General features: G+C 41.1%; 1 protein-coding gene across 1 annotated transcript; it reads right to left on the bottom strand.

Moving 5' to 3' along the window:
* Window positions 1–1,137: 1,137 nt before the first annotated feature.
* On the bottom strand, window positions 1,138–11,797 carry LOC143334286 (splicing factor U2AF 65 kDa subunit-like). The gene is made up of 11 exons (XM_076753005.1): window positions 11,621–11,797; window positions 9,310–9,484; window positions 9,040–9,143; window positions 8,083–8,234; window positions 7,867–7,983; window positions 7,228–7,366; window positions 7,065–7,144; window positions 4,684–4,806; window positions 4,508–4,594; window positions 3,760–4,002; window positions 1,138–3,466 (listed from the first exon to the last, which is right to left on the bottom strand). The coding sequence occupies exons 1-11, from the start codon at window positions 11,667–11,669 to the stop codon at window positions 3,335–3,337; spliced, it is 1,401 nt and encodes a 466-aa protein (XP_076609120.1). The 5' UTR covers window positions 11,670–11,797; the 3' UTR covers window positions 1,138–3,334.
* Between the last annotated feature and the right edge of the window lie 590 nt (window positions 11,798–12,387).

Genomic DNA, 12,387 nt, shown 5'->3' with positions numbered 1-12,387 from the left:
ATGTATAATTCAGAATTTGTAGGTTAGGGGAAGTTTTAAACATTACGGGGTTACTGAGAGTGAAATTCAGGTGTTGCAGCAGCACAATAAATACAGATAAATAGAGAGAAGTAAAATGAATAAATAAAGAAGTATATAAAATGAAAGAACAGAAATGAATATAAAAATACAAATAACACAAGAGCCATTAAACTCCAGATTACAAGGCAAGTACTGTCTCAAACAAAGTGAATGTTTGACAGCAGTTGCAAAGTAAAGGATAAATACATTAAGTAAAACTGATTTCCTGTCCAACTCCGAATCCAAACAATACATTTTCTCCACGAACAGTTCTTCCAGTTATCCAGCACATGTTGCATGTTTTTGCTGTTTTCCCAGTGAATTATTTTTCCCTTTTAATGCAAAACTGTGAAATTATAAAAATAATAGTACACCAGGGATTAAAGGGTAAATAAAACATTAAAAAGAAAATGAATGAAGATTCAGCAGCAAAGAAATTGATCTTGCACAACGGACATAAGTTAAGAGCATTTGGAGCTTTGAGGTCGGTAGAATCCTGCGTTTGTTGTATTGTTGTTGTATTGTTGTTGTACTGTAGTTAGTAAATTTTGAAATGTTAATAATAAAAACAGTAATACAGAGTCCAATGTATGCAATATTTTTATTTGTTTTATATTCATCTATATAAATCTATTTACACTTTGTTTTGAAAGCACTAACCGGAAGTGAACGGACAGTATCATGTCTACCTTGACGGTCGCGTCGACGCACAGCTTGATCTCCACAGAAAACTGTTATTTTTAGTATTAAACATAAATGATTATTACCTGAACTGATTTGACTGCTTTCATTTATCACATCACATTAATGACACGATAAAGAACAAATTGTTTATATTGATTTTAATGATTACGCTGTAACTATGTTAACCACAGGTTTAATGTAGTGGCACAGTTTCCAACTGTGACCACTGGAGGGCAGTGTATTCCCAGGTGTCACCTAAACCTGTGTACGGACAGAAACAAAAAGAAACTAACACTCCTTTCGTACATAAATATTAAATATCTTTTTACGACTAAAAACTGATCCAATCACTTTATGTCACAGATCAAAGAAGGAATCCCACACAGGAAGACTGACAGTGGATGCAAGCATTTATTCAAGGCGATGGCAGTGGCAGGGATTGTACAAACTAAAATGTTTTTTAAATATTTGGCCATCCAAAAACGTATAAAATACATTGTCTGTTTATTATCATTTGATATGCTCCACTTATTATGCTAAAATATGATTTTATTTCCTTTGAAATAGAACAGATTGATGGCTGTGCAAACCAGGAGAAGTCCGAATGCATCTTTTCTCACATCCCAATGTCGGTCAAATGCGTTTGGACACTGTTTGTCTTTGTGCCTACACTTTTCAAGCAGATAAAAGTAATTTCATAATAAATGACTGCTTTTATCTTAATACATTTTTCTTCAACAGAAGCAAAACATCACACAAAGGAAAAAGAAATAAAAATAAAAATCACTCTTTTATCTACAAAACTTAAAGCTGCATTTCTTAACGTGTGCATGTCTATGTGTTAACAGACGCCATGAAGACGGATTTGATTTTGTTGCTCTGATTGGAGCAACAAGTTGCAGATTATTGCTGGTGACGTTGATTAAGCCCCGCCCCCTAGTTGCCACCCTAGTTACAGTTGCTTTGTCAGTTAAACGTCCGCTCTGACACAGTTCGTACGAACACTTACCACCGAAATTTATTCATTTCTTTAACACAGTTTCCTTCATATCAGAAAGAGGAGGTCATTTCTGCCCCCAGCTGACTTCTTTAATGCTTCCTGCCTGTTTTAAAAGGACTGTCATGTAAAAAGGGACGTCAGTATCCACCGCATGGCTAACGACAGCATGACACCGTACTGTGCTAAAAGGCTAAAGCTAACAGGCCTCAGGCTAAAGAGTCAAGGAAGAGACATGGAAGTAAAGAAGCAGCACTGATGTAACTGTATATCAAATAAAAGCAAGCTAGTTCATACTAGAGTTACGAGTATGATCAGGAAAACAGTAAAATCAGACTATTATTCTGTTTTAGTGTAACCCTGTGTTGGCTGCTAACCACGTGTGCTTTCACTTTTGAGATGAGGGCTGATCGATATGTTTGGAAAACGTATCTCGTTGGCTACGGTTACTCGAGTGCACGTCCCCAAATGCAATCGGCAAAGCTGCTAACGTTAGCCTGATAGCATCAAGGAACAGCTTCTACTACAGTAAACAGCTAGCTAGCTACTGTAAGCCCACGGATGAGCTAGCATCACTGACGCGCTGCTCGGCTTTGGAAGTAACGCTCAGTTGCGACTGGAGGTAGTAAGCTAGTTAGCCAGACGTGCTAACATTTCATTAGAGCTGAAACAGTTTAGTTTAGTTTATTCTGCTCTTTAGGGATCTCTTTATGCTTCTGCTCCTCTGCTCTCACTATGCTACGCTATCATTGGACAATCACTGATCAGGGGGAGGGGTTTAAAAAACAGTCAACAGTCCAAAAGTTTGATAAAAATGTTTCGATCCAAGACATTTCATTTTTTATTCATTTAATATTCTAATTCAAGTAGCTTCCAGTGTGCATTGGCAATTTAATATATTTCTTATTTGTACACATTAATGTTTGATATTTACAAAATGACCCTCGAGGTCGTTCTGACAAAACTGATCTTTTAGCATTTGACCAAAAGAAAGTCAACACCTGGTCTATATAAGCAGTACAGATAACAGCATCTTATATGTTTAAGGAACATTAACGTGTGACGTATAGAGGAAAATATTACTTTGGAAAAATAAATAAATAATAAAAATGTACTTTTCTGTCTCATGGCCACACCATAAACCTCATGATGGCTTCTCAGGTCTGGATCTAAGACAGAGGATCGATGTTTGTGCTCAGGAGGGAAATCTAAACATCCGACTGTTGTTTTTTCTCGTATAGTGCATTCTCCATAGACAGCTACTCTGGCATTGTCAGGCAGTATTAGTTTAGGGTTTAGGTAAGATACATGTCACATTCATTCTACTACAAACGTAATGATACTACAGTATTTTTTATCATGAGATAAGTTCACTGTGTGAGTATTAGGCTAAAGCTGGGAGTTAGATATTCAGTACTGAAGAAACACACACTGCAGTCCAGTTTGTTAAGTAGAAGATGTAATAAAAAGTCTTTTCCAGGTCTAGTCTCTAAGGACGCGTTCACAACATTCAGAGGAGCAAAGACACCGGCCGAACCCGAGCTCACAAACAGGGAGGAGGAAGGAGGTGCTCCCGTCGGACGCGTCTGTGCTTTAAAACTCGTGTCTGTGATACATGTCTGGATCGTAGTATTTGGTGACCACCACTCTGTTGGCAAACTTACGGCCGGTGAGAGCTTGCATGGCTTTCTGACAGTCTGCGGCCGAAACGTACTCCACAAAGATCTGCAACGAAAAACAAGTCAGTTGGCTGAAGGTGAGAGGAGGACCTCGGATCCACGAATGGAGGGATGAACGTTTCACGTCTCGGTCCTTGAAAGTTACAAACAAAAACCAGTAACAACTCTGAGTGAGTTTGAGGGTTGATGTTGAAGCCTGATGAAGCGCCTGAACTGTTCCACTGCCTGATTTCACTGACTCACCGATTTAGCTGACCTGGTCATTTTTCCTGGATAACTTACAAGGTTGTTGATGTACGATCAGGAGTCTGCACAGGGTGTTTTATTTTGAAAATTTACCTTTCCGCAGCCGGGGACTTCCACGCCATCGACAGGTCGGGGGATCTCGATGGAGCGGACGCTGCCGTACTTGCAGCACTCCTCGCGGATGTCTTCCAGGATCTCCTCGTAGTCTTCATCGTCCACCAGTTCCTCAGGCATCACCATGTTGAGGAGGCACAGCACCTCCGTGGGCATGCCGGAGTTCTGCAGCCTCTGAAGTCCAGGGACCTGCAGCGTCACCGGGGTCTCTATGATGGAGGTCTGCAGGTGGAGACAAACATCACTATCTGTATTCTTTCGTATTGTAGTTGCACCATTGGCTCCATGACACAAGCTAGCTTAACGTTAGCAAATCACTGCATCAGCCTCGATGCAACCAAAGTTAGACCCACGCTGCACAGCCAAACCTAGCTTAGCTTAGGCTACAGTTAGCTAGGTGGCTGACACTGGCTTGCATTGCTGGCTAATGCTGGCTAATAGAAAGCAATCATTAGTTTCACACCTTTGTTTTGTACCGTTGCCTCATTTGTTGTAAATAAAATCAACACGTAATATGTACATTTAGTTAGCGCCAGGGGTCACAGTTAGCTGCTGAATTTAGTAAGATAACCAGCTAACACATCCACTGAGATAGCATTTTGCTAGCAATCACATTAGTGAGGAAGCAAGCAACTACGCTGGTTCGTAATGTTAGCTAATAAAGTGCTTTGCAGACCGCAAATTAGCCAAGTTAGCAAAGACAAAGGGTGAAAGCAGTCTTACTCACAGGATTGGCATTTTTAGCTCCCACGCTCGCCCTTTGGACAATCAGCTTTTTGTCGCCCAGTTGCATCCCATTGAGCCCAGCAACTGCCTGACGAAGAAAACACACAGACGTGAAGGTAACACATGGACGAACACAGCAAACAACCTCGACACAAGGAAGGTACACACAGTCATTACCTGATCAGTGGCGCTGACGTCTACGTACTCGCAAAAGGCGTAACCTTTAGACAGTGACGTTGCACTGTCCTTCACTAGGTTGAACGCTTTGAGAGGCCCAAATGATGTCAATAGTTCCTTTACCTGCAAGAAGAGTCAAAAACAAGATATGAGAGATGATTCACCGTGAACATGCAGTAACCTGAACTCTAAATGTCCATTTGACACCTTAAAAGCATCACATCACAGTCTATGTCTTAACATGACTACAGGAAACAATGAACAGAGCGTGATTATGTCGTTTGTACACTTGTGCATTTTGCAGATTTTGCTATGCTGATTAAAAAAAAGTGAGACAGCAGTGCATAAAAATGTCTTTTGAGGGTTGAGGGAAGACGTGTGAGGAGGGAATGCTGATGTTGAGCTACAGCAAAAAACTTCCTGACACACAAACACTGTTGAGACATACTCATATGCAAATTATACTGAAAGAGTCACAATAATCTCAGAGTTGCAGTTATTTTTACGTCAAGCTGAGCGTAAATGGTGCAGGTGAAATTAAAAAAAAACGATCTTATTTGGATAATAAGATTGACTTCTAGTGTTTTTTGCCAGCTACAGGCAAAAACAGCTGGACGCCATGTTTCTACTTTCTTACCTTTACATTAAAAGCTGAAAACACCCCCCAAAAAACCACCAGCACCACCATCAACAACAACAACATCCCCAAGTGTTAATGAGCAGGCCTTAACCCAAAGTCCCCGGGTCCTAAACGCGCTCCAAAAGCATGATGGGAGAAAGAAAGCAGCCAGTAAGGGAGCCTGCTGGCTAGGAGTGTATCCGTGTGAGGACCAGAATGTCTTACTTGCCTTGTGTTACATGTTGGCATGGCAGCAGTAGATGAGTACTACTGAACAAATTATGAGCGCAGACTTAACGATCTTACAGGCCCCTAGCTGGGGACAAAGTGGGGGAACAAAAATGAAAGAGCTGTGAGTATCAACGCAGTGGCAGCGACTGCAAGTATTAAAAATAAAGAAGTCAGTGAATAATATACATCAGGAGCTCTGTGAGCTGGTTCATGAGGCAGAACGGACAGTTTGGCTTCAGGTCAGATTCACACCACCTGCTCACCTGAGAGCAAAGATGGAGCTCGACTGTGGAGCAAACGTTCACTCTGACTTTTGACGTTCTCAAAGAAAAAGTCCACCTGGAGTTTTTAGTGATGCCGCTTCCCCTCCACCTGCTCGACTTTACCCATAATGCCTTTCTCCAACCAGAAAATGGGCCTAACCTTTCTGGACTCAACAGGTGTAAAGTAGGACTGCAGCTATAAATCAACCAGTGCAGCTTCAAAAACCTGATAATCACATGTTGGCTGATATTATCATTATTACTTTAATATAAACGATCTTGATGCAGATCTCTTCGATTAGTTTTTGATTGATAATGAACCTGACAGCTGAAAGTGCTCTGCAGCACACAGTATATAACATACGCTTGGTACGTCTGCAATAAGCAGCTGTATTATTATCTTATGTATCAGCCTGGCCTCCATCTGCAAGCAATTATCATTTTCTGTATTGATTAATCTGTCTTCAAAGTCTGATTCCTCCGACCAACAAGTCCAAAAGTCTCACAAATCAATGATATAAAACAGTAAAAAGCCACAAATTCTTATGTTTGCGAGGCTGAAACCAGGACATGTAGATTAACTTTGCTTGATAAGAAGTTCGTAATCTTAATCAATCAATCATTACAGTGAAACTTACAAAACTAAAGATGCTGAGTTTATCATCACGTAAGAAATTAATTCATACAATTAAAGACATTTCACTGATCAACAACAAACATCATGTTTAGCAGAAGATCTCTTAAGGTGGACTTTTTCTTTGACAACGTTGACTCAAATGAAAATGGAGTAACTTTCAGGCCTAAACAGAAAAAACACAGAAATAAGCAGTTCATCGGCCTGTTGTGTAAACTTACTGGACTTTGCTTACCTTTCTTTAATCAGTTTGCTTTACATGAGAAAGGTACGAGCAGTTTACTTCGATAGCCAAGTCACAAAAAGACGTCTTATAATTCTCATATATGACCAATGACATGATGTGATTCATGGTTAATATCAGACAAATAAGAGCTCATTTAAAACAGCTACTGATCTGCAGAAGTCGTCCTTTGTGAAGACTTTAAACATCAGATACTGACTGTTACGTTTGCCTGAACTCTGTTATTGTCAGGCCTCGTTCTACGGGGCCACGTCCATTTTTCTCTCATGTCATAAAGAAACGTAAAACATCTTTTGTGCAGGTTTAAAGTGCGGCAAAAACCTCAGCAAGTGAGAGAAGAATAGTGAGGAAGCACGAGCGCACCCGTTCAGCCTGCTTTCAGTTAAATACCTGGTCATCGTTCAGGTAGTTCGGCAGGCCTCCGATAAACAGTTTATGGGGGGAATCAGGGACGACGGTGGAGACGACACCTGCAGAGACCGAAACAACCAATCAGAACGTTTTCTGTCTCACACGACAGAGCTTGTGATATTAGCATTGCTCGGTAACAAACCCGGGACGTGGAAAGCGGGCTGCTCTGAGATACCAGGTAAAGGCCGGTAGTCGTGAGGTCTCCTGATCTTCAGCGACTGACCCTGGAAAATGATCCCGTCGAAGGCCATGGCCTGAGTCGTCTCGTCTACAGACCGAAACTACCAAGAAAAACCACGATGAGGCTTCTGCTGCAGAGGCAGGTGCACAGTTCACTGGCTTTGTTGAGTCAGATGAGAAGATTAATACTGATCTCAAGTCTGTACAGAAAATATGAAGCGACGGCCGGCAGACAGTTAGCTTTGCATAAAGACTCTAAACAAGCCGAAACAGCTAGCCTGTCTTTGTTCAAAGGTAAAAAAAAAAGGTTAAATCCAAATAAAAGCAAACCAGCAGAGACTCCAAGAGGTTTGTGTTCAATCAAACCAGATCTGACGTGTTATTTAGTGAGTTTTAGAGATGCAGGTAGGTGGATTTTGGTATCTGTAGACAGAGCTAGGGCTAGCAGTTTCCCCCTGTTTCCAGTCTTTATGCTAAGCTACGCTAACTGCTGCTGAGCGTAGCTTCATATCTATGTATCATCCCTCTCATCTAGTGTTCTGCGAGAAGACACCAAGCTTTAGTCCCACTATGGGAGTAAACTGTACGTTACGGCACAAACCTCGAGGAAAGCAAAGTTTTTGTCCTGATTTATCTGCACAGCGAGTACAGGGTTGCTCGGGGCTTGTGAAAGACCTGCGAGCCGCATCTGAGCGTTGAAGAACTCAGCCATGGACTCCTGAGGAGAAAGACAACAAACAGCCCGGCTGGAAACACCGCAGCACGAAGGTATCAGCGTAAACAGGAAGTGGAGGAGGAGAGTGAGCGCACACTTTACCTCAGTCACTCCAAAGGGAATATTTCCAACATAGAGGCGTCTGGCTTGTCTGGTCATCTGACTGCCGACTATGGGCACTTGTGTCGGCGCTGCAGCCACTCCGGTCGTGGTGGACGTCGCCAGCAGAGCGATTGTTGGTATCTGACCGGCCGCTGAAGGAGAAGCACACGAGGAACTTCACCTACAACCGGCATCGTGACACTGTGGCTCCACCCTCAGACAACACTGAGGTAACTGCGCCCCCACAACACCATCTGTCATAACCCAGCGCCCCCGGTGTCTGTGTGGTGTCCACAGGTTTTCAGCACAGGGTAAATATGTGTGTATGAAAGGATGGAGGAGCGTTTGATTCAGTGCCTCTCATGTTATTACTCTTTGTTTTACTCCCTTTACTCAATAATCATGCTCCAAATATAGAAAATGCTTTTCCCAGAATTTGGGGGCTTTGTGGGATGAAAACAGGAAGCATAATGTTGCCATGGAGTCTGTGTGTGACGCTGTGGGCTGCTGCTTGAGCCCTCTTGCTTTTTGGTGACATTTTGGCGAAGCGGCACCATTAAAACTCTGCCGAATTAGCGATTATCACTTCATGTTTGCAGTGTACCAACAGATGTACAGACAACCACCACTGGATCACTGTGATACTGGAGAAAACATAAAAACGTGACTTTTCCAAGGCAAGTTCTGTAATTATAAGGAGCATCTTTTTTCAGGGAATTCCAAGCAGATTTGTGGACGTTTATACGTCATGAACATCAGGATTATTATGTGCTCTGGAAGCATAAATCACACTGAATCTAAAAATATGTTCATCATGTCTGTGTGTCCATATGTGACAGAGTTATGGCTCCGCCTTGTTCAGGTCTGGATACAAGCTCAAAAACATGAACGCACGCTCATGAAAGACGAAGCTCTGAAGAAGTCGGACTCAACAAGCACAGAGAACGTGATAGGTACCTTGCATAGCTTTGTATTGCATTGGTGTGATGTGTTCAAAGCCCGGAGGAGGCACATCCCAGTATTTGCAGGTCCTTTTCTTCCTCGTTCGCCTCGGAGAGTGACTGGATGCAGAGAAACGACAGAACAGAAGCTGGAACATGGCAGACACAGCTGGCACACAGCTGATGAACACAGGGCATCCTTCAGCTGTTAGCCAACGTCTGTCTCATGAGTGAGAGCAAAACAACGCTGAAAGAGGGTGAATACTGGACTGCGGTTGGCACTGACCTGTGCTTCTTGTGGTCCCGGGAGGAGCTCCGGCGGTCCCGGCTCTTCCGGTCTCGGCTGCGGCTTCGCTTCTCTCGGCTGCGGCTCCCTCGGTCTTTGCTCCAGCTGCGATGTTTGTCGCCTCGGCCCGGAGATCCACTGCGACTCCTCTTTTTGTGCCTTTCTCTTTCTCTCTCTGTGCAGCAAGCAATGATTACTCGATTTCTGACAGGAAATACTCAAATTCATCAATAATGCTGTACGTAGAAGAGCTGCAACGATCAGCTGATCAACAGACTGACAGAAAAATACTTTAAGATTAATAATCAATGAGTCGTTTTTCAAGCATTACTGCTTCTCTCTGCATTAAGCAAATGAAAAGTAACTACGTACATTTACTTAGATACTGTATTTAAGCACAGTTCAGATCTATTTTATTTTGTATTTCCAACTTATTTACATTTACTTAACAGACTTTGATTTTACACATAAAACATATGATAAACTGATAAAACATTATGTATTATTATGGCTGAAAGGCTCTGGGTGCTGATTAAACATCCTCTCGTTGGAGTTGAATAATGCTCCGCTGGGATTAACAGGAGGTCAAAGGTTAAATTAAAGTAACCCCCAATCCCCCCAAAAATGTATATTTTTATCTTGTGTAACAAGTAAAAACAAGCTAAAACACTCTGAAAGTGACTGTTTTGCATAATGAGTACTTTATTTAAAGTACTTTGCTGGATGTAACTACTGAAGTAAAACTGTGAAAGCACAACTTTTACTTATTACAAAGTATTTTTTCTATTTTTGTTAATACTTCTGCAGTACATGAAGGATCTGAGTACATCTACTGCGTGATTTTATGAGACTTTATCTGAATATCTTTGTGGTTTTGGACCGTTTGGACAAAATAAATAAACTGAAGATTTCACATCAGGCTTCAGGAAGTTGTAACAGGTATCTTTAACTTTTTTCTTATATTTTATTGATTGATTACTCAATCAATTAATCGTTTATGAATTGTAAAAACAATCAGAGGGTTGATCAATAATAGTTGTGCACAGTGTGCAAAGTGATCATACGAATAATATTTGCATAATCACCAAGTACATGTTTAATTGATGTATCTCTTTTATATAATTACTGAACTTCGTCCTGCTATAATTACCCAGACTGATAGCATTTCATGGCGCTAACAGCAGGTAATTTCATTTTTCTAAAAACAAAATGGTACATTAAAACAAATAGAAGTCTCTGGTCTATATGAGCTCCATGCTGTGGCACCTGCAGTCTGCAGACCACAGCATCGAATTTCTTCTTCATCATACAAATCTGACAGTTTAATGTGGCCCCTCTTCTTGGCGAAAGGGAATCTGGGGTCGACCGTGACTTTAAGGCCTTTTAGCGGATCAATATGTGCAGATCTGATCCACCTGCTCGCTCTGCGCTGATTAAATGTCAAGTTTGAGAAGTTTCAGTGGAAACTTTCTTTCCATTTGAAGCTTCTTTTTATCATTGTCTGCCTTATTATTTCTCTTAGCAGTTAGTTTGATAAATAATTTTCTCTGTTAGAAGACTAATTGTCTGGTTGTATCACAGCTTCCTTTAGCGCTACAGGTCTTCAAATGTCTTGTTTTAATGAAAAAACAGCTCAAAAGCTGCTAAAAGACACTGGATTCAGTTTTTTTATTCATTTTGAAACTTTCTGTTCTTAGTTGTGCTCCATAAATCAAAGTTATGGTGAGAGTTACTATCAGCATTCATTATATCAGTAATTCGTCATATAGCATAATTCAGTAGAGCAGAGCTCGTTGCTGTTTTGTTGAGATTTTGTAGTTCTTTCATTAAAAATGTGCTGCAACAATTAAAAATGGATGCCGAATTGAAAGGTAGACCATAATGATTCAGAAAATGTCATACTGATTGATTTCTACATGTATGTATCTCTGCGGGAGAAGATAACGTTAAAAAGGTGCGCGATTTGAATGGAGTTTCGCATCCTGCCGTGTCGGGCTGACGAATGGCAGGTGAATTCACCGCGTCCCCTCACCGGTACCCAGACTGCGTTCAACGGTGTACGGACGGTTTAGCAGCGGCTGTATGATGGCTATAGGATGAGGATGAGATTACCGGCATCATGAAGCTGAATATTGATTAACTAACGTGGAACAAGCTGAGTCATCGCGTGCAAAACTACACGCTGAAGTTGTTGTCAGGTCGAGTTATTCATTCATAAAATAATGTAGACGCTAACATTACGCACTATGCAAGCGTTGCAATGCTAGCTTGAGGACCAAATTTGGGGCACAGACAAACCGTTAATGCTTACCTTGTCGATTCTCGCTCAGCTGTTTCTCAAATTCCTCGAAATCCGACATTATACCGGTTATCTCTCTGTGTAAAAATATAGCAGGTCTGTCAAGTCTGTGGGGAACGATAAACCAACCAGCCCGCTGTGTCAGTGCAGCAAAAACCACTGACACCGCTCCGGTGTCAATACTACGCAATACACACACAACATCCGGTCACAACCTTCAAAATAAAATACTCAGCCGGACGGGGATTTTCTTTCTTTCTTTCTTTCTTTCTTTCTTTCTTTCTTTTTTAAAATTTACACATATCATTTACATGATCGATTAAAATACAATGAAGTTCAACGGGACAATATGAGAGTCTGATTAAGAATGAATGCAATATGACCCACCAATATCTGTTTGAATGGTTATGAGTTTGAGCGCCACAAAATGCACATGGACAGCAAAAACACGCAAATATGGCTGCAACTAACTATTTTTCATTTCCTTTATCAATTAATCTGACATTTTTTGTGGATTAATCATTAAACACTTAGGGTATCAACACAGTTCCCCATAAGCCACATCAAGGTTTGCTTGTTTGGTCTGAAACCCTAAGACATTCATCTTGCTGTCATACTGTATGAAAGCAGCAAATCAGTACATTTAAATAATACTTTAAAGAAGGTCTTGTAGATGATAGTGATACAATTATCTTTCAGTAAAAACTTTGACAGCTTTTGATGGAAAAAAAGATGGAGGTTACGATATTCTGCTTTTATTGTGATTCTGTCAACATCCG

The sequence above is a fragment of the Chaetodon auriga genome, chromosome 16 (genome assembly GCF_051107435.1).
Source record: "Chaetodon auriga isolate fChaAug3 chromosome 16, fChaAug3.hap1, whole genome shotgun sequence".
Lineage (NCBI taxonomy): Eukaryota > Metazoa > Chordata > Actinopteri > Chaetodontiformes > Chaetodontidae > Chaetodon > Chaetodon auriga.
Note: the sequence above shows the minus strand (reverse complement) of the source record. Positions and strands in the feature narration are given on the sequence as shown.